The sequence below is a fragment of the Drosophila takahashii genome, chromosome 3R (assembly GCF_030179915.1).
Source record: "Drosophila takahashii strain IR98-3 E-12201 chromosome 3R, DtakHiC1v2, whole genome shotgun sequence".
Classification (NCBI taxonomy): Eukaryota; Metazoa; Arthropoda; class Insecta; order Diptera; family Drosophilidae; genus Drosophila; species Drosophila takahashii.
Window position 1 is genome coordinate 30,349,745 of NC_091681.1, and position 27,854 is coordinate 30,377,598.

Sequence of the window (27,854 nt, forward strand, 5' to 3'; positions counted from 1 at the left end):
TTAGGACGCAATTTAATTATAAATAGCGCCAATTAATCAGGGCTTTCTGGCTTGTTCGCCGGCCTTAAGCCGACACAATGACAACCTGCAATAGCCCGCAATCCTGGCCATTGTCTTCACCTATTTCTCTGCGTATTTCCAGTCCTTCCAACCCAACCCCCCGGGGCAGTTATCCTGATTTGCAGCCATTGTAAGGACCACGCCCAGCGTTTTGCATAACTTAAGCTCTTGCCAACGGGTTGGCTTGTTCTTCTTACTCTTATTCGTATTCTTCTGCTGAAAAGCGTCTCCTTCTCGCTTTCCTGCGTTAATTTGATTTAAGCATTTATGGCATGCGGTCGCCCAGCGGAATCTGCTGGCCATAAGGTCAGACTTTCGCACTTTTGGGAGTGGCACTTTTGCGCAACATATTTGCAGGAATTTGGCACAAGCTGTGGTCCTCAAAAAAGCAAAGAAAAATCCTTGAACTTAGCTTTTAATATGAAAAAGTATGTATCACAATTAAATTATTTCAAACTTTTTATATAGTTTGAAAAATACGGTTGCACATTTTTAATAATTCTAATGATACATAAAATTCACTCTAATATATTAAAAACCATAAATTCCAGCGTTGAGTTATACATTTCCTATCTTCACGATTGTGAGCACCTTGTTTTGTGTTTAACCTACAAAAACCGAAAGCCGCTGTCAACTCTTTCGAAAAACAGCGTCAAAAAGAAAACATTTCGCTGGGAGCAAACATCAAACGACCTTCGCACATATTTCAAACCGAAAATTGCGACAGCAGGGTTAGTAGGGTGGAAACTGGGTTTCCGACCGCCAATATAGACGCAAAGTTTACATTTCTTTTTTTTTCGGGACCATGCGGGTTTCCTATGCGGTGGTTCCACCTACGTCGCGCCAAACGCATAAATTTTATTCAATTTCTGTCATTTCACGAAATGTATAAACACATCATGGCGCCCACAACGCGAGTGCCACGCCCCCAGGAACCGCACACCGCACCTGGGCCGAGCATCGAACCAATACCAGACTCGAACCGAAAACCAAACCAGACCAAAGACCAAACCGAACCAAACCAGAACAGAACAGGCCTCCCTGCCTGCATTGTACATTTGCGGTTCTGCGGGATTTTTTGGGCCCGGCATACAGCAGAGTTCAAGGTTTTAGGTCTCCAATAAAGAAAGTAATTTGGAAAGGTTTGAAGTAAAGAAATCAACTTATATTTTGTGTTTAGAAAAGAGGATAATTGGAAATACTTTAAAGAAAAGAATTTAATTTACCAAATAAATTTAATAAAAGTGTTTTTAATATTTTTTAAATTTCAACCCTAGCTTTTTAAACGTACATGTGTGTATGTGACCGTTTAACCTGAGCGTTACGTATACGCCGCGTGTGCCGCATGGCCAAAAAGCACGCGCCCCAAATATTATTTTCATTTTTCTGCCACTCGAGCAGCGGAAAAGTATTTTGCGCTTAAAGAAGCGCCAGGAAACGACAGCGGATGTGGCCCAAGGAATGCAAATAAAGCAGGAATAAAATAAGGAAAACAGAGTCTTGAGCCGGGCACAAAGGATATGACATAAGGAGCTGCTGCCTGTCGAAGCCACAGGACGACCCAGAGAACCCACAGGATCCAGTATCCAGAATCCCGGCAAAGAAGGAAACAAGGCAACGAGGGGGTTAAGGTGCGGGCCACTCGCTAGGAAGCCGGGCTAAGTAAATTTTCAAAACATTTTGCTCGTCGTTGCGCTTTTGTCGCATTAGCGTACGTGATAACGTCATGGAACAACGGCCCCAACAATAGCGGAAAAAAACAACCAGCTAAGGCAACCCATATGTAAGCTAAGATCTAAAACAGCCACACACACGCATATGTAAGATGTACACCGAAAAAAAAACATTATTCAAAATATAAACGGAAATGAAAGTCTTTAAAATATTCTAAAATATTTTTAATTAACTTAAAAACTTTACTACGAATGTTTTCATTATTTTTTTTAAACACATTGAAATATTACTATTTTTAATAGCCAAATAATAAATCCCTCAAATTTTTTTTAGTGATTGTTTGCATCTGCTTATTTTGCAGACTTTGCTCTATTTCTTTTAGTTTTTTTGGCCTTCTTTGCTGAACGTATTGAATTTATTTTTGTAGTAGCTATGGAACGCCTTCATGAATAAGCAGGCGAAAAAAAAACAAAAAGCACACCGAGGAGTCAAGAAATCCCGATATTATCGGCACAAACATAAACTTCAACGTAAAAGTTTTAAAGTTGGTGGAAAAAGAAATATTTTCGATTGCTGCGAGTGAAGCTAAAATGCTGCACAAATTTCAGCGAAATTTCCCCATAATTGATGGCTTTGGTTAAGCTGAAAACCCATCGATGCCCCACTTCGAGCCACTTGACTGAAGCATTAGAAGGAAAGTTTCCAAGCTGCGGGCGAATATATACTATATATGCACTACATATATCCTATATATATCGACAGTCAACGTTCCGCCACAAATCAATGTAAATGGCATGCATACATTACTCATACGCAGTGTGGGGTGCGACGACGAAGGAGTCGAAAACTTGCAGCTAATGATGCTTCAATTGCTGCTTCTTATGAGTTGCAAAACGTTGAATGAATGAGCGCCATTGCATTCAATGGCCCACAAGAGTGTGTGTTTTTTTTTGAGGGGTAAAGGGAGGAGTATAGAGGAGCTAAAGGATCCCAGGACCTTCAAGTGCAGCAGCAGTCTAAGTAAAAGCCAGCAGTCGGAAAAGTGGGTGGCATGATGTCGACGACGACGGCGACGTTGCTGATAATGATGCATGCGGCAAATCAATTTTGTTGTATTATGCCAAAAGTGTGCACAAGTGCATTTACGGGGGGAGGGGGCTAGGGGAGGAAAGCTTCTTTTGGGTTGCGAAAATGCGGTGGAGAAAATTGTGGGTGGTGGTGAGCAACATTAGCACTAAAGTTCCACCCAGACGCTCAGCTTTTATGTTGTGCCCTCTGCTCGCTGAATGATTTTCAGCTATTTTTTTGCGTATTTTGTTTGGTTTGCTGGCGGGGTTTTTGCTTTTGCTTTTCATGTGACACGCCCCCGCAGCTATGCCATTTTCGTGTCGTAATACTTTGGGGGCATGTGGCATGCTCCAAAGTCCCTCTTCTCCCCCGTTTTTTTTTCGCTTCATAGTCCTTAAGCGACGCCTCATTCAAGGATCTGCTCTATTGGATGTGTAACAAATGTTGCACTTTCTATACAGCCACAGTTTTTATCCGGCTGCCGAATTAGTTACATTGGCCGGGGGAAAAGAAAAAAATATATACCAGTTATGGGAAAAGAATGTTTGTTGATTCCTCGAAACAAATTAATAACATTTCACATTCGTTTGGGATTTATGGCTCTTTGGGTTACTAAGATCGATTGGCTGCTTACCCAATGACAATTTGCTTTCTAAAAATAAATAAATTACCAACTAATAGATATCAAATTTTTAACATTTTTACAAGTCGATTTAAACGATACTTGTTTCTCCACAAAATAAATTCTTTATTACATTTTTAACGACTACAGTTCCAATTATCCTTAAAGGAAATAAAAATCATGGAATTTGTTGAATTCATCAAAAATTCCATAGTACAGTATTTTATAATTGATATTTTAAATGGAAGCCATCCAAACAATTCAGTCGTAATTAAAACAAATTATCAGGGCCACACATTTTATATTAAAAGTGTTGTTATTTGTTTACATAAAAAAATACGAAATTATATTGACAAAACAAAAGTGCAAACAATTTGATTAACCTCCTCGCATAAGTGCAGACAAAATATGTAAAAGCACACAAACGAATAGCTAGATGAAAAATTAAATTGTTATTACCGACTGCTGAAAATGAAAAATGTGAAAATTGAATTGATGTCGTTCGATTTGGAGTTTCATGACCCTTAAACGACTTTATAATCGAAAATCAAACACACACACAAAAAACGAGGAAAGTATAAGAGCTTCGATTTTTAGCTTGTTCGATTTGGACATCGCCAAACTGTTACAACATTTTCATTTTAATCTTATTAAAATGTTACACGCTCCCTCTTAGGCAGCCAGCCTCCTTCCTTTTCACTCTATCACTCACTGGCTTGGGCACAATTTGGTATTGAAATAAGTTTTTAAATTAATTTTTTGTTAGCTAAAGTTGGCCAAACTGAACTGAATTGGACCCGGACTCTGCCCCTTCGCAGATTCCTTCCTCTTTACTTTTTTTCTTCTTTTTTTGGGAAGTATATTTTAAGGGAAATGGGCGTGTGAATGGACCAATTGTGTTCCGTATTGATTGAATCGAGGGGACAGTGCCTGCTGCCTGTGTGTATAAACAGCAATTGTTGGCTATTTGTTGCTGCAAAATTGAAAAACTTTTGCTTCTGGCCTGGCCTGCCTGCCGCTGATTGACAGAAATGTTACAGGCATAAAAAAAGAGGGAAAAAAATTGCAATTAAATTATAATTGTTGCCTGACTGCCTCATCGACCCGATTTATTTTTGGGGGGAACAAAAAACATACATTTGGCACACGCCCCCAAAAAGTATCTTACGGAAATTCCCAATGCCACAATTGCGTGTTTATTTATGAAAACGCTAGTAACGCGCACCCGTAGTGCAGCAGAAAATGCCAGGGAAAAGCCATTTTCCCAATTTCCACTCCCCCAGCGCTTGTCTGTTTGAGTTTCGTGTGCATTTCATTTGCCACATTGTTGAAGCGCTCTTAACTGAAACTCCCAACTTTTCTCCCTTTTTGCGCACTAGCGCATAAATCACATAAACAACGTTCTCTGATTTCTCGCATATGATATTTGTGATTTTCGTACAAGGAGATGGATGGATAACCAGTGCACTTGCTTTCCTGGAAAAAATTCAACAAAAAAACAAATATGGGGGGAAAAAAAGAACTATACAAACATCCAGCAAAACAAACTGAGTAAAACAAATAAAAGATCCCGGATACCGGAACCGAAACTCCTCCGTGATGAGCAATAAAAATCAGAATACAATGAGACGACAGCTGAGTTATTACATTGCCTTTTTGGCCATGATTTGTTATGATTTCTCCTGAGCGCTTGCAACATTGCAATGCATTTTATGCTGCCATTAAAATATCGTCTTTTCGGTTGCGTTTTTTTCCCGCATCCTAGTTTCACGCGTTTCCCTCGACGAATGCATCTTGATTTTTGCCGTTGATAAAGTTGCCAGGAAAATAATTTAGAACCCTCGACATGTCAGAACCCCGCACACACAAGTTAGTTTCGTGTAATCCGGGGGAGCTCATTGCTTATATCTCTCTGGCCATTTGCCATTTTTATTTCACTTGCCACACTTTTGCCTCCGCCCAGTGAGCTACATTTTTCAATTTACTTGGGGACACAAGACTCAGACCTAGACCCAGAAAGAGATACCAAAAAACCAAGCAGCCGGCAAAACTTCTGAGCTCCCTTCGACGTAAATTTACACATTTTTCTGCCACATTAAGCGGCCCAAACCGGGCTGGTTTCACTCCAATTGGGTTGAGTTGGGTCGTGTTTCTGGCGGGGAAATTCCCTAAAGTGCAATAAACATGCGCGCTACAGTCGCACACATTCGTATATCGGCACTTTCGATGGCCTACTTAAATTCAAAAAGTCAAAGAAGAGTGAAATTGGATCTGGCAATATTCATTCAAGCATCATTTAAAGCATTGAAATATGTCTTTTATTTAGCTCTATAAAACAAGTTTAAAACGGTCACAAAAAAAATCTTGAATGCATCTTTTAAAATCATATGGATTGCAATTTATTTTAATAAAATTTTGTCAGTCAATAGGAACAGTAAATAATTCAATTTATAAATGTCATATTAAGGCAATTTTTATATAGTCAAAGCTTGAGCTTTTAATGACTGCCAAATTGTTCAAATTGCTCTTATTTTTATAACAACGGAAAATAAATATATACGCATTTAAATTCAAATGCAGTCTTTTAAAAACTAAATAAATAAGACTTTTTGTCTGTGTGTGAGGTTAACAACATTTTTGTATCCTCAACTTGTGAGCACTTTAAAGGAAATGGAACAGAAATGTCCTGGCCCAATCGTCTAGCGAAAGTTTTTTATTTATTCTAGTTTCCTTCTATATAGGTTTATAAATATATATATATATATGCAACGAACGAACATACAGGCTTCGTCTTGTTAAACACTCGACGGTTAAGGGCTGCACAAATATTTATTGTGTCATTGATTTTGCCGCTAAGCCGTCGACGGGCTCCAGTTTATTCGACTTTCCTTCGGGTCCATGGCCTTTCCTTTTCCCTTTTCCGCTTTTCCGTATTTATCCAGAGAGAGCACTGCAGTCGGAAGGCAGTGAGAAAGTGGCGGGGCAAATATTAAATATCACCCGGCGAGGATAAGGAGCAACAAAAGAGAAAAGCCAGAAGGACTTGCCAGCTGATTGGATGTGAAATTTAATTTCACACAAGGCTATTGAATGGCATAATAATTTTTAAAAATATAATACATCTTTAGGGAAATTTATCAGTAAATTTATCTTTAAATCTGCAACCTTAACTGGAAATAAATTGCTGACTTTATTCAGTTGCACTTTCAGCATAGCTATCACTAAATTATTTGATTTAATTTTATTAAAATGGCAACACTTTTGGCTCGTTAATTAATTAAAATGTACATTCTCTTTTCTCTTCCACTTGCAGGTAAGTCGATGCGTACTGCAATTTATGCCCGGGTATGTCAATATATCAGCCAATAATTTGCGTATGACTTGTCAGTGGTTTAATTAAAATGAACTGCAGCATGAAGAGTGCACATATAACCGTACTATACTATTCTGTACTGATGGGGCAATGGCAATCAAATATAGAGAGTTTCACCGACCGGACAGCCAATGGCGTGTAAATAAAACTAATCCCGAGTTGAGCGACCGCATAAATCAGCCGCAGATCGAAATGGGTTGAAATGGAAATGAGAACGGGAAAGGGCAGTTTGATCCAGTCAGGCGAATGTAATTATAAATCATCGGTGCTCAGCCACACAAATGCAATATAAAAAGGTAGCTGCAGGCCTAATTGGCTTGCCACGAGTGAGAATACACAATATGCATCAATAATTCATGAAATTAAATAGCTTCCTTTGGTGGGCGAAACGGGATGGGGCACTTGATAGACTCAACTCTTCTGACAGGTTCATATCACGTCACTCATACGCCCCGTTTCCTGCAGCTGTCACATAAAAAGCAGGCGCGCACATATATATTTACACACGTATTTGTTTAGACGCACAGAACACAAACACTCACACATCCTGACGAGCTGACAACATCATAATAATAAATTAAAATATTAGCGCTTAATTAAAATTATCAATATACCCAGACCACAGAGTTTGAGGCACCCATCAGCGCGACATAACACATATCTGTAGGTATTTTTTGCCCAACCTCCAAAAATCCAAACTCATAACTCACTTCGCCTTCTGACAGCATTTGTCGTGTTTTGCGGCCGGGCTTAAAAATAATAAATATTTTCAGCTAAATCCATATTTATTTAATGGCATTCACGGGGCCGCACAATACAATTAATTAAGTGCGGGGCTTTATTGTTTATTTAACGTTTCGGCTTCGTCGGCTAGCCCACGGCCTTGTCTCATATGGGATTTTAAAACCGTGACAGGGGCTTTGGCCAGCGAAAATATTTGAAAACATTCCATTTCATTTGGGGCGGAAAGAGTGGTGCATAATTAAATATGAAAGTGAAGTTTGGCTGGCGAGCGAGCGGTGTTCAGGAATGTATGAAATTATTTAATGTATGTGCTTTAAACATAATATAAAAGTTTTTAGCAAATCAAAAAAAATATTTATAATTTCCAAAATAAAATTCCATTCTTAAAAAGAAAAAGGAAGATAGAGATATGCATGCAGCAAAGCTACAGCTTGCACTGCTTGAATTTCATAATTTGCGTATAACTTTTTAATAAATGATCGGATTTAAAAAATTACTTCTACGATTCGATAGGTATAAATAAACACGAAAACATTGCATTTATACTTTTTTGAAATCTTCAAGGATCCGGGCGTTAGTATACCCTTTTACTCTACGAGTGACGGGTATAAAAAGATGTCATGAATAAAATTCAAGTTTCAGAGATACTTAATCTCAAAGATTGAACTTCAGGAATTTTACAGCAGAACTTCCCTGGACATTTGCCAGCTCATTTTTCACCTTAGTTAACTAACTGCAAACAGGATTCGATTGCAGGACTCCGCCTGGCATATCCGTACGTGAATATAAATCAATCAAGCTCCGTGCAGTTGGGAGTTCAGCTCTCTGCCCCTCCCTCCCTCTCTCGATTCGCAGGACTAATCGCAATCCTGGCAACTGGATATGTGCAGAGGTGACGTTGTAATGAGTGCCGAGGATCGATTTCCGTTTGCAATAACTCAACTTCGAAATGTTAAACCCAATTTATAGCATTCTCGTCGTACCCCATACAAAAGTTACATTTATGTACCTTCGGCAACCTCCTGCACAAGTGTTTACAGTTATTAATCTGATTATATTTAACGTGCAGAGCCAGTGGCAGAAGGAGTTATCTACAAATACGGTATTTCCACGTTATCTGTGAGGGATTTTCCTTCCCTCCACTTTCCCATTTTCTCCCTCAACTGGCGCACATTTCACTCGAAACTTTTCAAGTGCCCATATAAGTAATGACATATCAGTCTGACGACGTCGACTGTTCTTTGGATGTGAGTGGGCGGTGGGCTGTGGGCGGGGTTGAAGGTTGAGAGTTCTCCGAGAAGCTGGCTTCTTGTCAGTCGTTTTGCCAATTGACAGCATGACAAGTGAGCAGCAGGAGAATTCCACTCGTACATACGGAAATATGTAAAGTTAAAACAACACGAAAAAATAAGAAAGAAAAAAAGAACACATCAGCCAGCCAGTGAGAGCCAAAAAATGTTTGCTATAAAAAGTTTTCAGCTGCGACAACTTTTGCTTAACTTTTGCCAGCAAAATGTGCAACTCTCGGTCTGTTCACATATCTGAATTTGTGTGTACTGCATGGAGAAAAATACATTCTAATTTCTAATATTTTAATATTGAGATCAAAAGAAAGCAATTGAAAATGTTGGTCCTTTATAATCACATAACATTTATTTATGTATTAAAGCTGAAGAAGGAAAGATAATGATATCCTTAGTTTACCATAAAAGCAAATTATAAGGAAACAGAAATCATAAAACAAATTTTTTGGTTTAGAATTTAAATCAATAAAGAATTTTAAAAACCTATATAAATTGAAGAGTTTTAAAATTGAAACAAGATCCCTTTTTTTCGTGTGCACACATATTTTAAATATAAAAAATTTGTGCTTTGTTTCGTCCTGCGTGTCCTGCTCAATCTTGCCAGCAAGATTTAATTAATCAATTATAACGATAGCAAACTTTTTTCGCCCAGCTGGGAACATGACAGCTGAAAAAGGAAGCCGGAAACCACAGATAAATCCAAATGTCACAAACTCTTTAACAATTTAAACTAAAAAGGCATAGACTATTTACGGTATGACATGCAATTTTCATTTTTCGGGGCGTGGCATTTTGCAAATTGATGCATTCCGAAAGCGAAGCTAGTGAAATGTAATAAATATGCAGGCGGCATTATTTATGTGACAGCTGTGATTGTGATTCTCATTTTTTTTGCGGATCTGGTCTCTAATACTCTGGGGCGGCATAAATCCAAATTAGAGACTGTTGCCAAACGCATTTATCAATTAATGGAAAGGGAGATTGAGAGCTTTGTGGTTTGGCCACAAAGGCTTTATTTAACTTACTTCGGTTGCTGGTTACTGGTTACTGACCAGGCTAAACCTTTTAGTTGATCAATCTCAACACGAAAACCTCTTGACAATTAATTGAAAAATGGTTGGCATGTTGGAAAACCTCAAAACTATTGAGAATGCATCTGTCTCTATCTCTCTCTTCTGTGTCCTTTGTGGTGTATTGCATAAAATATGCCAATGTTCTGGGATCTCCAAGGGGCTTCCAACAACGACAACGCATTCATCACCATTTGCTTAAAGTGACGCCTCAACACCCGCACATACACTGTGAAAAAAAACGGTGAAAGAGGAGAGAAGCAGAAACGAAGTGTATCACACGCAAAGCCCAGTGCAACTTGGATTCATCCGGAGTGAGCATTTTTTAACACTCATACGCCCCTTTGGCCATGCAGCTGCACACGCTCCGATATGCAATCCCCAGATCCCCCCTCTTCACCTCTTTTTCCCAACTTTCTCGCTGTATATATCCCTTCTATATTTTGTCATATTCCCTGTTGCAACTGGCATTGTTGTTGTCTTTTAAGGTTCATCAAAGCTTCAACATTGTTTGGTCACAGTTGTTGGCCAACATCTCGTCCCCTTTTTCCTTTTCCCATTTCCCCTTTTCCTCCAAACCCGTCGCCTGTTCGCTCTCGTTCGTCATACTTCCATAGCTGTCTTGTGAAATTTTTCCTGTGGGAGTTAAAATATGCACAAACTGATTCCCTTTGCCAGTTTCCCCTCTGTTCGGGTTGTTCGGTACACTCCTCTACTTCTTATGGCCCCTCTGCTCTTGCTGTTCGCCTGACTTTTTCGCTTTGGCCCGAGATGTTACGAAAAAACACTATAAAAAAATCTGAAAAAAATATAAAGTTCTAGAATATAACATTTTTTGTTATCCCCCACAGTATTTTAAAAGTAAACCATATTCTGAAATTAAAAAAAAAATTATTTTAAAATTATTTAAATTATTTTATTTGGCAATACTTTATAAATACAAGGTATGATTTATGGTTTCAAGTATTGTATTTGAACATTTCTGCATCATACATAAAAAACCTTGATTTTTGGAATTATGTGAAAGTTCCATTTTAGGGTTTCAAAATAGTCTTATTTTAAAAGCAATACTCATTTATTTATCGAGATTTTGAGCTTACCAACTTTCTTTCTAGAGGATTTTTAATAGGACCCCCAAAATAGAAGGACCCTATTTTTTCAGGTGTAGTTTTGCTGGCAGCTCTGTGCAACCGAGTAGTTATGCTCCAGTGCATGTGCAACTTGTCTGTTGTTTATGACGCCCTACGCTGCCACGCCCCCCTCATGCACCTCTCCGCCCCCCTTTCGGGCGTATGTAAGGTGGTATGCGTGTGTCATCATCATCATCAACATCATCATACGTCTCGGTTTCGTACTGAAATCGCAGGCATATCATCTACACATATATACACATGCAGCACAACAAATGAGACATAGCGAAGGGAAAGCGCAAAAGGATAAAGGATATAGGGTAGAAGAGGCAGAACTCAACACTTGGCTGGCTCACCAAATGGAAACCACTTTGGCTGCCTTTGCCACCTCGCAGATTTAAAACTTAACCTTTAATTTTCACCTTTTATCTGACCCAACTTTTAAACTCCAACTCCTTTTTATTTTCTTTCCTTTGCCAAGTACTTTTTATCTGCTTTTATGGCTTCTCCGTTGCCATAAAACTTGGCCACACCTGCTAATCAAGTTTGACTATATAATATGGGTTTACTTTTAAGCTTTTTCCTTATCCTGAACCCTTCCTTAAAAATTCTAGAAATTCGTTGAGGTTATTTCTTTAATAGAATCCAGTATAAAGATTTTAGGTATTTTTACTATGAGATAGATAACTATCGAAAAAACTGTGAGTAATTGAAACACATTTAGGTTTCTAATTAAATTAAACTGGATATGTGCGATCATCTTCATCTCCTGCATAATTTATCTTTGTCTGCTCATTTTGCGCTTTTACAAATCCAGAAAAAGCTAGAAAAGGCAGCCCAAAGAGAGCAGCAAATATTTTTCAATAAAATTGCATTTTTCTTTGGAATTTATTGAAGTTGCAGCAGTGCAGTGATGGAGGAGTAGGAGGTGGAGTAGTAACAGCTCCACACACATTTTGCTAAGATTGTTTACTGTGAGTAATGGCCCAGACAAATGGCAACCAACTCGACAGACTCGGTGCTCCTCGATTTAGGGCTGGTGATTCCATTGTGAGGACGTTGGCATGCAGATCATTGCAGCGACAGAAATATTATTATGCCAGCATTATGTTCACAATGTTGTCTGCCATTTAGTGAGCTCTTTCGACAACTCGGCACTTGGTACAGAAATGGCACTACCCCAACCCCCTCCCTCAAAACCCCTGGCAACAAAAGCCCAGAAGTCAGAACGATGTCGCATGTGAGTGTCGGTGAGCTGGCGGCTCCATAATGGATATCATAAATTTCACAGTCTGTCCCCGAGCTCTTGAATCTTGATGTGATGCCGCCTGCAATTGATATGTCTGTGTACACGGGTTGATCATCTGACAGCTGATGGAAAACCCAACGAACAGGTGGTCCAAAAATCCAGGCTCCTGTGGCCATGCGAACAAGCAAAATAATGTTTTTGGAGTGTTGTGTTGAAGAGATACAACTGGGATTTATACCTCTATGCAGGTTGAAATTATTCGAGATCTAAATGGAAATTAAAAAAAAACTTTTCTGTGTCCTTTTCGACTTGTTTTATTTCTTGTGTGTTTTAATATCTGAATAAGTAACTAGAATTATTTCATTTTAATTGTGATTTATTCTAGGAACACTTTCATTTACCTAAAAATACATTCTGAGACCAAAATGTAAATAGAAAAAATACTGAAGGCATTATAATGTCAGCTCTTTTATTTCATAACTCACACATTTATGAGCAGTAAACTTTTGGTTGTTATTACAAATCCCGCTGGGCGAGCATAAAATCCAGGGAAATCCATTAAAAATTACCCAAAAACTTGGACGACGTTTAAAAGCAATATTTTTCACTTATTTCGCCAGCACCGAGCGGATAATTTCCGCTGCTTTGTAACGCCAACCGGCAAATTGCGATGAGTGTGTGAGCATGAAATTAAATTCCGTGCAAACAACAATAACCCTTTGAGGCAGCTAGCAGCTCCAGCAGGAGCATCATTTTCATCGCCACACCAGCAATAACAGAAACATTTTCCGTGTGGCAGAGTGGAGACGAGGTGTGTGTGTGTTTTTTGGCCAAAAAGAGCCGCTGGCCAAAAAGGTACGGCAGCCAAATAAATTGAATCGAATTTAATGTCAAAAGTGCAGCATATAATTGGCTTAATGCTACGGGTGGCTGCCACACGGTGTCGCACGCAATACTACGATATAAACTGCAACTGTGCAGCACTAGCACTAACACAAATACCGAGTGCACTGTGAGAAATTATTAGTACTAGCTCCTTTAAAAAAAAATGATAAAATATGAGCTTTATATTTAAATAATTGTTTAACTAATACAATTAAAAATCTAAAGGAGCCAGAGAGTTTTTAGGAGTCAGAGAATCTCCGAAAGAGAGATTTCGGTAAAAACCAATTGCATATGCAATAATAAAAATTTACCATGCGCATATCGATTTGACCACGATTCTAAATATATTTATTCTAAATCCTAAAAAAGTCTTAAAGTTAAATACGTACATAAATATAAATTTATTTGACATTAGCAAGAAAATTGCTTACATTTTCGCGGTGCACACCTGCATTCGGTGACTCGACCCCTCTTTTGCGACGCCCCTCTCTCTTTTTCAGTTATTGCCTTTGTGCGTTTGGCGTTAAAAGCGCAAAATTCAATTTCGTTTTATTGTTCGTTAGTTAAACAACGGGGCACGAGGGTGCCAAGCAGAACTGGGCGTGGTAATTGCATTTCGCCCACCTGTGACGCTTGGTTACCATTCTGGCATAGCGGCCAGCAGCAGCAGAAGAAGCAGCAGCATCAGAGGAACTCGGGGCGTATGAGCAATGTTTATACGCAGGCGGCACCCACAAAGGATGTGTTCACAGCAGCAGCACTCAATGCCGCCCCCCGAAAACAAATCATAAAACAATAATTAACCCACTGCCCCGGGAACCTGAATCGAATAGTAGTGGCCAAAACCGCTCTGATTTCAGTTTACCAAAGGTCCCCGAAAGGCCAAAGGGAAGCTGTCAAAGAGTTGCTAACCAAACGACCCCCCGACTTGAGTTCTCCTGCATGAGACTGGCAACATAATTGACCCACTTAGCTGTGGGGCACAGGGATTCCGTTGGCTTTGTGGTCCTGCCAATGTCCATGTGATATGTCCTATTTCTCCCCCCTTTCACTTGACTTTGATATTGGCCATCCAAACCATGAACTCGTGCTTGGATTTGGATTGCAAGTTGCAATTGTTGGCCGTAAAGCCATCCGGAGAATGGGCTTTCAAATGGGCATTAGCACAAATCAGGATAATGCCAAGTAATTGGGTGTGTTAGTGAACAGGTTTCACTTTTCATGAAATGCTGAGTGAACACGGAAAATTATGAATCCTAATTAAATCTAAAGCCCAAAAAAACAAAAAAGGAAAATTAGCTAATTCTTCTTAATAAAATATAGAAATATTTACCTTATAAATCTTTCATTTTTATAAAAATTTCATATATTATTTCCTGTAACATTTCATTCCATGTTATATATGAGAATTTCTTGTTATCCCCACTTAGAAACTCCTTGAAAACCATTTATCGCTATTCAACTGAGTTCCATTTTTAGAATCACCCAGCGATAATGTATTCATGGATAAATGCGAATGGCAAACCTTACAATATAAATACTCGTACGTCCCCTGGCAACTTGTTTATCCCCGGGTTCCGCACAAAGATTTTCAATGACAGAGCTGCTGATGAAGAAGCTGGGTCTCCATTTAGCATTTATCGCCTTTCGGCGGGGGGGTGAATCTCTTATTCATATGCCATGTGCTCACCTTCTCGCAGCGCTTTGCACATAAATTTTCCAGCGTTTTTGTCAAAATTTCTTATCTCATAAGCATAAAATTAACAACCAACAAAAATGGCGACAAAATCAACGTAAGAAAGAGGGATTTGGGTACTGAGCGTTATTTAAAATCGACGCCTGCGGCGGAGCTATAAAAATTTGTGCGCGATAAAACGGAATTATGAGGGCGAAAAGGACGAGGATGACGACAACAAGGACAATGATGCGGGTGCGAGAGAGCGACACGTGTTCTTATTAATTTTAATGCATATTAAAAATCGCATCCCTTAGGGTGTCCCTTTAAAACGAGAGCGAAACGTATCAATAAAGACCCGAAAAAAGGTAACATTATGGGGCCCAAACCCATAAAACATCACAAACCACACAAGCAAAACAGAGGCATATATATACACATAAATATATATGCACATAATACACATACTTGTATTGTTAGGGACAGACTTCCCTGTAGTTCTCAAGGGGGCCGGTGGCACTTTCGGGGTAGAAAAGGGATCGACCACCCAGTGGTCCCTTAAGGGTCAATAGGTGGCGTGTGTATTTTTTACAAGAGCAAAAGAGTTATCGGAGAGTGAACACTTCTATGTGAACACTTCTATATGAGTTAAAAAAATTGTAAAATGAAATTTTTGACAAGTATATAATGATTTTAATAACGAATACAACTTTATTTTGTTTATATAAAAAACAAATTTAAAAAAAGTTAAAATAATAAAATAAAAACTTAATAATGACATAAAATAATATAATAAATGATAGAATTTTATTTCTTTTTATATTATTTATATTTAATAATGAGCAATTTAGCTGCAGGAATATTTTTAACAATAGCGGTGGTTCAGTAGCAAAACGTTTTCTTTCCTTCCATAACAAGCGGATTTTATTGGTGCTTAGATATATAAAATAAATATATAAGTACCTAATTTTATATACATAGAACTAAACAAAAATAATATTAGCGAATGTTTTTATTGCCATCGATTATACGATATCGGTAGTCGCAATATTAATCGTAACGGATTGCCATAACTACCCAACCCCGCTACCATCACTAACCCAACGTTTGCGCCAAATTTTGTAAACATTGTATTTAATTTGTCTTATTGTACATTTAAAGTGTTATATTTTGTTGTGATCTGAAGTGTCGTCAACAGGTGAGTAACACCATGAGTTGTGCAAGTGAAATACCTAATAATGTGTGATATTTAGCCATGAACAGCAACAGGCACATTCGTCGATTTGTTAAAGAGGAGAAGGAGAAATAGTGGTGCAAAGGACTCCTACGTAAGTCTTTTTAAAGGGCGCCTTATAAATATTTTTATGAAATTTTCTTCCTTTTTAGATTAAAGCCATGAGATCGTTGTTGCTGCCAGAAGGGGGTTTAAAAAACTTGCGAAGGGTTCTCACGGATGAGTTTGTTTTGGGATTTAATGTTAAAGGCCTTTCTGGAAAAAAAAGCCGTAAACTCCTTTACACATTTCTATGGTGCACTTCACGGTAGGTTATTTTTATAACTGTATTTTTTATAATACACTTAGTTTCTTGATTCAATTTCAATCTATTTACTTAGAATGCCATCTGTCTTTAATCCTATTTCTTTCTGTCTTTTTCTGCTTTTCACTTTTAAAACATGGTTTGATGTAAACAGGCTTGTATAACAAAATCTAAAAATATATATTTAAACCCATGCAGAGGGAATTATAATTTAGTCCAGAAGTTTGTTACGCAGTAAAGGAGACCTTTTCAAACCTATAAAGTAAATCCATTTAACCATGTCCGTCTGTCTGTCGGTTCAAGTTTCAAAAGCGTGAAATAAGTCTACATTTAACTGTTGGTTATTCTTATTTTATATTTATGCTTTTCTAGTCACAATTTTATTCCTGAAAGCTGCAAGGGTATTAAAACTTTGGCTTGCCGAAGTTAGTTTCTGTTCTCATTTTATTTTAAAACACTAAAATCTTATTTTTTTTAGATATTGTTTCAGAATCTGGTAATGCAGAAATATTGATTTCCAAGGCAATTCAATTGCAAAAGAAACGATTTTTTAAAATAAATTCAAATCAAATAATAACAACAATGAGGAACTCAACAAAAACGTGTCAGCAGAGGAATTTGTTCAATAAATATAAATTAAAAAAATAGAAAAATTGTCTACTTATAATACAATAAATTAATTTAACAAAAAGTATTTTTTCTTGGGAAGTTTCATAGCATTCAGCTTTTTTGGTATTGAAAACACCAACCCCATTTCATACCCCTTTTCGCCACAAAAGGGACCGATAGGTGGTCCCATTTAATACCCCTTTTCGCCACAAAAGGGACCGATAGGTGGTCCGATAGATGGTCCGATAGGTGGCCCCTTTTGTGGCGAAAAGGGGTATAATATGGGACCACCTATCGGTCCCTTTTGTGGCGAAAGGTAATGCAGAACTTCGCCATATGACCACCGCCTAGGACATGCCGTGGTAAAAGTGGATAGAAATTTACATTGCGGGTGGTATGAACGGGAGTTAGTCCCAAGCCCCCGGTGTATGGCGATTTCGCTAGTTCGGGACCAGTCCCGGCGAACTACAGGGTTATGTTTATTAGATTTTATAGCGCTCATCTCGGCTAAGCTCGATGGTCTTGCGGTTGTCTCGCTCGGCCCACAATTTTGTTTCTCTGCTAAAATATCTTAATAGAAAACAGATAATTCATAAAATATTTACTAAGTGGCTAGCACACACAAACACTAAGGTATGAAGGCCTTTAAATCAGTCGCAGGAAGGAGGCGAAAATGCCGAAGGCAATGTCTGCCCATGTAAAATGAGCCGAGTTGTAGCCACAGTTGTGGTTATGATTTTTATAACCACCATATCATGCCCTCTCTCGAAAGCTTTTAGCTAAGAACGGGTATGCTGAAATATTGAAAAATGCATTTAAATAAATGTTTAACAATAAAACATTAAAATAGTGTTCGGCTTGATACTTAAATAACAAGTTTTTAGGTTTTTTTTTAGATTCCAGATTAATTTTTAGAATACTAGGTTTAAAAATAATTAAAATACAAAAGTATTAAATAAATTATTAATATGACTTAATAGATTTATATACAAAAAATATCAAATAATTATATGAAAATGAAAAAATGGGTGTATAAGTTAATAGTTTATAAAAAATAAAACAATAAATCCTTCAATAAAAATACGATGATGAAAAAATGAAATAAAATCCTACAGTATTCCCTATTCGACTCCTTCACAGCCAAGGATTATTTCGTCTTGTTCTCACTGCTGCTCACACTTTACACTCTACAGATAAATAATGCACAAAAGTTGTTCATTTAACTTTGCTTGTTTGTTTCATTTCATTTGGTCTGCTGGCTCCGTTGTCTTGTTCGCCATTCGTTCCTTCTGGTTTTTGGTTTTGGACTCGGATTCGCTCTGCCATGTGCCGCGAATAAATCTCGGAGGACGGTAAAAAGGAGAAGAAGAATCGGGAGGTTGTAGATGGGATGGGAAAAAAAAGTTAAGAAAACTCATTCACATAATTTTCCAGTTTATTGTGAGCCGCTGCTGCCGCTGGCCCAATATACAAACTCACACACACACCTGGCCGAAAACGGAGTGCGGCATAAACCTGCTCTAATTACCAGGACCCAAAAACGGCGGAAAAAAAACCATAAAATATAAATAAAAATCATTCATTTTGTGCACGTTGCCAGGGCCTCGGGGGCAACACTCTCTCCTTGTGCCCTTGCCCAGTACATTTATCCTTAGGATCCGGATCCTTAGGCTCCACCGTGCGACTCCTTCTGTGCGTTAAATTTTTATAGCCTACACTTGGGCGCCCGACCAAGTTACTGCCACTTAATGAATTAACATTATTTTGATGGGTTTTATGCTTTTTTCATACTTTGGCAGCCATACTTTGCCACCCAACGGCAGCTGCGGTTGCCATTGGCTATTGGTCATGCCCGGCAACACCTCGCCACCTGGCTTTTAACTTTTTAATAAGCCACAAATAATAACAAAGCAAAAAAAACGAGAAGAAGAATATTATATTCGAGCATAAGCATAATTCAAATCATTTCATTAACATTTTTTTTTGGGCCGCGCATCCCTTTTTTACTGGCGGGACGAGGGAAATTGCTTTTTAAGTACTTAACTTCAATGCAAGCGGCAAAACTTTTGAAGCTGCAATAAAGCTAAAACACTGAGGTATGCTTATAAAGTTGAAAAATAAAATGTTTTTGTTTTTCTATTATATAGATTAATTCTTGTATAATTTTTGTATATAAAATAATTTGTCAAATATAATACTATTTATCTTGACCTACTTTCTTATATTTGGAATTTAATTCTAAAACTACAACACATTGCAACCAAATCAAAATTAAAGTACCTACTATTTTGAAAACATTTTCAAAAAAAAAAAACATACATTTTATTAAAATAAATTTTATTTTATTATTATTTATTTAATAAAACAATAAGATAATTTTTTTCATTACCTTGATCATGTTTAAGAGAAATGAAAAACTTGTGTTTTTTCCCTCAGTGATTCAAAATCAGGAAAAATGTGAAGTACAAGCGCCGAAGTGAAAGTTTTTATTAAATGCATAAAACGAGTCAAAGTCCTGGACTGCCAAAGGCTATATGCCACATACCTATATAGATCTGTATACATATACGCACAGGACTTAGATTTCTGTGTGTGTGAATTTTGGGTGTGGGCGTGTTTTGGCTGTGTGTGCGTGTAGGGCCATAAATCTAAGTGCTTTAACGCCTTTGGGGCGACTTGGCAACGCCTACTTTTGCGGCTGATGTAACTGCCAGTTACCAAAGTCTGCGTCTGTAAGTCTGTATGGGTGAGTGGGCGGATGTGTGTGTGTGTGCTGGTTACCCGCTACCGTTATAATGAGTTTTCAAGTGGTTCCCTGCATAGGCAGGTAATTTCATTCTAATGCCTAATGATGTATCTTCCGTGGGCGGAAACTTGCACAATGAAAACGGGGCGGTGAAGAGGAAAGAGCTGAATTTCCATCCAAACTAAGTGTGTTAGTTAAACGCATTTTAAGTGCAAAGTTATGATTCCGCATTTAAAACTATTTTATTACCTAGGGAACCTTTTAGTTGTGTTTTTTATTCATATAATATAAAATGATCAAATATTATATTTTTTTAAAGAAATTATAAATGAATTAGTTTTTTATAAAGATATGTAATGTAATATTTAATTATTACTATTATTTGGAATATGTAGGTTTTCAATAAAGGAAGAGACAGTGTATTATAATTAAATGTAAGCACATGGTGGTCATACAGTTATCTGAAAGGTAACAGCTACAAACTAATTACATTCGATAAACGCAATCTAAGCTATAAATACCAAAGATAATGGGCAATATTGGTTAATAACATGTTCTTGCCCACCGGCAGATATCTAAATAGGCTATTGAAGATAAGCATATTTTATTATTATATTATAATTGGGAGAATGCAATCTAGAGGTAATCGAATAAGACAGGGTGAATTCAAATTGCGCGCCAAAAGCGAGGAAATTTCTGTGATGCAATGTAAAATTTCCCCCTACTCGCTGAACCAACTGAGCGAGTTCGTGACACACCACAAGACACCCTCTCTTTTTTGCTCCACACGGAGAGAGGTCTCTTTCTCTGTCTCTCTCTCTCTGAGTCAAGCAGCTGCCATCATCAGTCGCCGTCGTCCGTCTCGTCGCTGTGGTTTTTATTCCGATTGTGGCCATGCAAAAAGAGGCAAATATCTAGGAAAATTAAACAAAATCCTTAGTGAAACGATCTAAAACTTGAGTTAAATAGTGTCTGAGCTGGGAACCAATAAAAAACAAGCCGAAAACTGTGAAAATCACATGGAAAACCAAGTGTTTAGCTGGTGGTTAGAAAAAACAAGACCAGGCTTCGCTCTGCGCAGCAGCCGCCTTTTTTCCGAACCAAAAACCTATGGGCAATCCATCAGATACTTTTGTATCTGGCCAGGAAATATACACTAAAAACCAGTGTTAAATCAAGCAAAAGCAGCCCAAAAAGAACGGCAGCCAAAAACAAACAATAAAACCATAATTTGTGTCACATAAAAAAAAGACTTGGAGAACTCAATAATATAATCTCATATGAATAAAAAAAAAAGTGTAGTTCCAAATTTTTAATGCTGCTGCTTCTTCTTCAGCTTCTTGTTTTTGTTGTTCCCTTTGTTCGCCTTTGTTGTTGTTGTTGGTGTTGCGAATAGCATTTTGTGTACCTTTCAAGAAATCAATAAAACAAAAAAAAAGAACTCACAACTCGCAGAAACGAGTATGTCTCTCTCTCTCTCTCAGAGAATTCTCTGAGACAACCTCTCTCTCTATATTTCTCTCTGTGTGTTTCGCTGTGTTTTGTTGACATTTTTACAATGAAGCTCAACTTGGAAAACCATTTCAGCAGGCAAATTATGTCAATAATTTAGCATATTGAGCAGATGCTGAAATAAAAAACCAAAACCACCGGATGGTGGGGAGAAAAACAAAGAAGAAGAACCCCCTCTGAAAAATTCAAAAATTATGAACTGCGCAAATTCGCTGACAGTTAAATGACACAATTCCGGCTCAAACTAATTTTTATACCCTTGCAGAGGGTATTATAATTTTGGTCAGAAGTTTGTAACGCAGTGAAGGAGACGTTTCCGACCCCATAAAGTATATATATTCTTGATCAGGATCAATAGGGGAGTCGATATAGCCATGTCCGTCTGTCCGTCTGTCCGTCTGTCCGTCTGTCCGTCTGACCGTCTGTCCGTCTGTCCGTCTGTCCGTCTGTCCGTCTGTATGTCTGTTTCAATACCGTTTGCGAGCTCAGTTTAAAAGCTAGCGCCTTGAAACTTTCACAGTCGTCCTAAAACATGTGTACGCAGATCAAGTTTGAAAGCCGACCCGATCGGACGTCTATATCCTATAGCTCCCATAGGAACAATCGGATATAGCTTTCACAAAATGAAGATATTTCGCTCAGTGTAAGAGCTATTGACATGAATCTTTCCAAATCTTATTTTTTTGTGCGTACCTTGATCAGGGTAAAAGCGCGTGCCGATCGGACGTCTATATCTTATAGCTCCCATAGGAACAATAGGGTGAAATCGGTCAAAATTTGACGTTTTTCAGGATATTTCGCGCAAAATATAAGCTATTCCCATGAAACTTTCCAAATCGTATTTTTTTGTGCGTACCTTCATTAGGGTAAACCCGCGTGCCGATCGGGCGTCTATATCCTATAGCTCCCATAGGAACAATAGGGTGAAAAATTTAAAAATTTTATTTTTTTTAATTATAAAATATTTTGTTGTTTATTAATTCATGTTGCTAGTCTAGTCAAGTTTTAATTCGTAAAATCTGCAAGGGTATTAAAACTTCGGCTTGCCGAAGTTAGCTTCCGTCCTCGTTTTTTTTGTTTTTTGGGGCTGGGTCGCACATTTTCTGCAGCGAATTCGTGCCCCCACATTTTCGCATCCGTATCCATACGTAGCACGTGCACTGCGACTCCGGCTCTATTGATTTTTCGCACATCCCACGGGCGCCCGTTTTCACATTTTCCGTTTCCATTTCCCGGTTCCGGATTCTTGGTGCTAGCTGCATATGCGCATGTTCATTTCAAGCATTTTCATCTATTTTCGCAATCCCAGTGCACTGACCTTAGCCCATGACTGTCAACATTTTCGGCCACACTGACGGAAAAAATGTAGCCTTAGAAAATACAAGGCTAATCTCTTGTAAAATAAACAGTTTAAAAGTTATTAAGGCTTACAAATAGCTTAATTATCACACAAAAGATCATAAACAATAGCAATAAATTGAATGTTAATAAAACATACAGAGCCAAAGATTTCCATTGAAAATGAACACTCCTATAAACTAATAAATATTATTAAAATAAAATATTTTAAAAAATTTTTAAAAATCTTATGTTTTGAAGTATTCAAAATAGGTGTGGCTTATATTTACTTTTAGAAATTTAAGAAAGCAAATAAATCAAAGGCTTAAAAAGTGGATAATTTAATGATATTAAATATTTAAATCTAAATTTCGATCAAACGTTTTTTTCCAAGTGCAATTTCCCGCCTTCCCAGCTACTTTTCACTCACTTGACTGCATTTAGGTACACATTTGTTTGGCTTACAAATTAACGCCATTCGAAGTGTTGGCTGGATAAACAAACAAGTGATTTTATTTCATAGCGTTCACAATGTGGGCCATTCATAAGAGGCGATTGGGGGCTCCGGTGGGTAAACAAACTGCTGGTACTCCTCCACTCCATGTTCCCCGCCAGCTGAATCCGAAACTGAATCCCAAACAGAAACAGATCCCCAAGTGGGGCAACTCCTCCTCGGATGTGGATGTAGATGTGGAAGTGGGTTATCAAAGAATCTCACGCTCATTACGAGGTGGGAGGAGTCCGGAGTTTGGATTTGATTGGGTTGCGGTAGTGGAATATTGCAGCACGCGAGTGCTTCTAGGAAAATGCAGGAAATACCTTTGCGGATTGGGGGAAATTGTTTCGAAATTATAGGACTAATAATAGATTAGAGGAAAAGCTGCAGCAGATTTTAGTTTTTCGATTTTCTTTTATTACCTAACAAAGATATTAGAAAAGCTACACACAATTGGTAACAAAATTCCATTGTTAAATTTTTTAACTTAGGAGGCAGACTGTTAATCCATAATAATATAATAATTCTTTAAAAAAAAGAGTTGAACAATTAAAATTAAAACCCACTTCTTTTCACAGGCAATCGGCTTAAGTTCATTTAGCCAACTAAAACCGTAGTAAGCCATACTTTGTTAGACTTAGGGTCTCCCCGATACCCTTATCCCACACAGTTCTTCCGGTTACCTGAGAAATTACTTCCACGTTCAGACAATTTTCACTTTTTATCAAAAACCCAAGACAGACAAATTGTCTATTATTTGAATATTTCTTTGTATCTACGGGCATTGAATAATGGATCTCATGCGGGGCCCCATGTCGTCACGAATATGTCAATATGTCCAGACTTTATGAACACACTAATACACAACACAACCCACTGAGAACCGAAGTCTGAAGAGGCGACTTCCCACTGGTTTTGGCCTGCAGTTGTCAGGCAATTTGCCTTCTGCCAATTGATTTTCCCCTTGCGACCCGTTGTATTTTTAGTGATTTTCAATTATCTGTCAGTTGTTGTCATAGACGGTTGGTTGGGTCAGCGGATAATGCTAATCAGAGTAGAATCGTAGAATCGTAGAGCCATAGAATCCGGGGAATCCGTGCTGTCCACTTAGGAGTCTTTGACCCGTTTGGCGTTATTAAGCACTTACTGGCCACAAATGGCCGACAATTGTCGCTTGATTGGCCAATTTCCATGGTCGGATCAGCGACTTTGGACGCGACTTCGACCCGTTTAACCATTTCATTTTATGGTTTCCCCTTTTTTTCTTCGTGTTCCCCCTTTTACCCGGAGCGAATTCAATAATCTTTTGTGTTTCTATTTTTATAAAGCCCTCTTACTTGTGGCACTCCAACGCCAGCACATCTGTATCTGGCTGGCACAGAGAAAAAGAGGAATATCCAATATCATTGTTTATATATAGGAAGGAATTAGTCAGACAACTCACAATAAAATAATTTACGTAAACAATAACTTATATAAAATAATTCAGATTTTTGAACAATGGATTCAAGGGAATGACAAGAATTCATTCTCCACGAACCTAAAGTAAAATTCAATAGAACAATATAATAAATCAAAATACCTTCATTTAAATTTTTAAAATATGTTGAATTCTCTTGATTTTCTTATAAATATTTTAAACAAAAATTGTACAGTATTAAATAAAGCTAAAGGTTAAATTGTCAAGAAAGGGTAATTCTGATTTTTCCTATTACAAAAAATGTTAAAAAATTAATTTTTTTTTTAAATTGCCGATATTTTTTAGTAAATTTTTCCTAGTGTAATGCTGAATGCTACACTCGAAGCTCCGGCTCGTTGGCTTACTTTTTGCATGCGGCAATTTGATGAGCTGCTAATTAGCAGCTGCGCCGACTGCGACTGCGATTGTGGCTGTGGTTGTGGTTAGCTGGCCAAACACGAGCAACAATAAAAACAACAACAACAGTTTACTATAGCAGATATAGTACGCTGCGGTTCAACCGACTCAGAGACCCCGAGAATATATAGCGTGCTGAGGCTAATTCTGAATGAATCAGCACGAGCTCCCTGTAATTTGCACTTTGTTCGTCTCTGAGTGCACTGCAATTGGAGAAGCAAAAGGGGAACAAAAACGGAAAAGTGATGGAATGTTTCACTTATCCGGTGTCGTTGGGTTTCCTCCGTGTATGGAAAAACTCAACTGGAAATTGTAGTGCTTAGGCAGCTTATGGATTGAGATCGATTAGCTGGGGATATGTTTAGGTCTGGAGATCGTTAGAGAGGAGTTAAGGTCTTTTTAGGATAAATTATAAATAATTATGGCTTACAGAATTTTAAGTGGTTCTGTCTATAAAGCTTTAGAATCTTTACAGAATTGCCTTGAAATATATATACCTATATAATATGGAATAAATTGTATTTTTTTGTTCTACATACATATATTAGGAATTGGAAAACCATTCTCTAAAATTGATGTTCACTTCCTTGACTATTTTTAGTTATCATTAATTTTTCGTTCAGTTCTTTCTATAGCGCATTCGTAGATCGCCTTTGGCATAATCTGTACGCCCAATCATTAATTTTACGCGATTTTTTGTTGGCTTTTCTGTCGGCCTCATCCACCTTAACCCCCTGGTAGCCCATAGGATCATCTTAACCCACAGATGGCGCACACATGTCGTCAGAAAGTCGTTTGTGGGCATTGCCAATTTGTTGGCAAGCTCTTCATACGTACATATATGGTATATATATGGGCATATAAATAAGTATATGCCCTGTAAGTGTGAGCACACTTATGGCAGAGAGTGTATTTTTAATGCGGCTGCATCTTCTTGGGCGGATGAACCCCATTGAACTCTTTTCGTTTTGAGGGATACGAAAACAATAAAGCGCAGAAAAGTGTGAAGAAAATGCGAAAAAAGCGGCAAAGAACACAGAGAGAGAAAGAGAACTGAAACAATGGCAGAGGAGTATTGAAAAAATGCAATAAATTATCATAAATAAAAGTAAAACAAAAAAAGCTTTTGCTTGATGGGGTTCAACACGGGTTCAGCTTTATTTTTTTTTTGGGTTGGCCCGCTTTGAGAAATGTGTTACACAAGGCAGCAACAACAACAACAAGAACGTCTTTTTACAACATGGGCTGGGTACAACAAAAAGTGAATCATCGCAGATAAACCGAACTTAGATGCCTTTCTGAGGTTGATTTTATAGAAAATTAAGTAATTTATATAATCTTTTAAAAGTTTAGCTAAACTTTCCATTGAACTCGGTATTATTAAAGAAAATGAATCAGCAATATAGTAAAAAACGCAGATAAAGCTAAGCGTTTTTTTAATTGTCAAAAAATTATGAAACAGATTTTTTATGACTGTTTTTGTATATAAGACCTCTCCAAGAATTCCCTTTTATTTTACAATTAAATTCCAATTTTTTGTGAATGTTTAGTGCCAAAATGGAAATTATTTAAACTAAATCAATTAAAAACTAAGCATAACATTTGAAAATAAAAAAGCACAAACTATAAAACAACGCACAAAAATGTTGTAAGCTAACGAAAAAACACTTACAAAAAATCAGGTCCTACTGAACAGTGGGACAAAAGCGCACAAAAAGTGAAAAACAAAATAATCATCGCACAAAACCGTGAAACCGCAAATCGACAAAAAAAAAACACATATTCAACGAATCAAGATGCCACGCCCCCAGCACCACGCCCTTCTGAGAGCAATGCTGAAGCTGTTGCTTTTTGCCAGCATTGCGGAGCACTGTGCCACCGCCCTGCCCACCAACTCCTCCAAGTCCCCATCCTCACCATCGCCCTTTACCGCTCCACCGTCGCCGCTGACCACCACTTCATCCTCGTCGCCGGTGGCCGTCAGCTCATCCAGCTCTTCCGATCGCAATCTGGCCGATCTAGTCAATCCGGAGGCCGAAACAACCGGATCCGGTTGGGAAACACTTGAGACTGAATTCAATCCGGACACAACTATTGTTGGCACCACCACCCAGAAACCGGCCAAGGAGCCACCGAGCACCGCGGCGACTTCCATTGAGCAGCAGGATCAGCCACCGGATGTGCCCGCCACCACGTTGGCCTTCGCAAATGCGTTTCCGGTTCCGGTGGCCGGTGAAATGGGGAACGGAAATGGCAATGGAGTGGGAGGCGGAAGCTACAGCGATGCCACGCCCCCCTATGCAGCGGTCGATGACAATTATGGTAAATAGTTATGCAATTTATACACGAACTGGGGGTAAAACTTCTAAAGATAAATTCTTGATGGTGGAGGTAAAAATAACCTGACACAAATTAAATTATTCTGGCTGTAGATCTCTAAAGTAAAATCGTAAATTCAAATTTGTTCAACAAACGGTCACTTTTATTTTTTGGCTGCATAGCAAGGTCACATTGCGCTTCTAAAATAATCATTATTACCTAAAATGTAAACATGATTATCTTCTTTTCATTTGTAATACAACTACATTCTTCATTTACAAAAGCGTGAGTCATTATTGAGAACGTGCTTGAACTAAATTATATTCTTCCCATGTGCTTCGACTTTAAATCATCATTAAGCTAGTCGGAGAAAACAAAGCCAAGAAAACTTGAGGTATCGAATCGAATTAGTATAACCCATACCCCTTTCCCTATCGTTTTAATAATTTAGGCAACAAAGAAATTGCCGGAGGCCTGCCACAAAAAAGAGCTCCGTTATCAACGACAAACCAAAACAAAAAGTTCGATGGGCTTTCGACAAGAATTGCCAATTATAGTTGCTCAAC

At 38.0% G+C, this 27,854-nt stretch overlaps 2 protein-coding genes and 1 long non-coding RNA gene across 8 annotated transcripts in view; 2 read left to right on the forward strand and 1 right to left on the reverse strand.

The window, feature by feature from the left end:
* Ptp99A (Protein tyrosine phosphatase 99A) overlaps window positions 1-27,854 on the forward strand; it is a 135,301-nt gene that overhangs the window by 73,183 nt on the left and 34,264 nt on the right. For 2 of the 6 annotated variants that reach the window (XM_017153240.3, XM_017153242.3), the window contains exons 1-2: window positions 20,584-20,653; window positions 26,520-27,291. The exons of the other annotated variants lie outside the window; for them this stretch is intronic. In XM_017153240.3, coding sequence (XP_017008729.2) covers window positions 26,766-27,291 — 526 coding nt within the window. In that variant the 5' untranslated portion in view covers window positions 20,584-20,653; window positions 26,520-26,765. Of the gene's footprint in view, window positions 1-20,583; window positions 20,654-26,519; window positions 27,292-27,854 lie in introns of those variants that run through there. 6 annotated transcript variants of the gene reach the window in all.
* The window catches only part of LOC108065310 (uncharacterized protein C2orf42), an 87,184-nt gene that overhangs the window by 22,393 nt on the left and 36,937 nt on the right, over window positions 1-27,854 (reverse strand). The gene's annotated exons all lie outside the window — the stretch shown is intronic.
* Window positions 15,793-17,083, forward strand: LOC108061125 (uncharacterized). The gene is made up of 4 exons (XR_001770126.3): window positions 15,793-16,052; window positions 16,108-16,182; window positions 16,241-16,395; window positions 16,871-17,083. It is a non-coding gene; the product is annotated as an uncharacterized lncRNA (long non-coding RNA).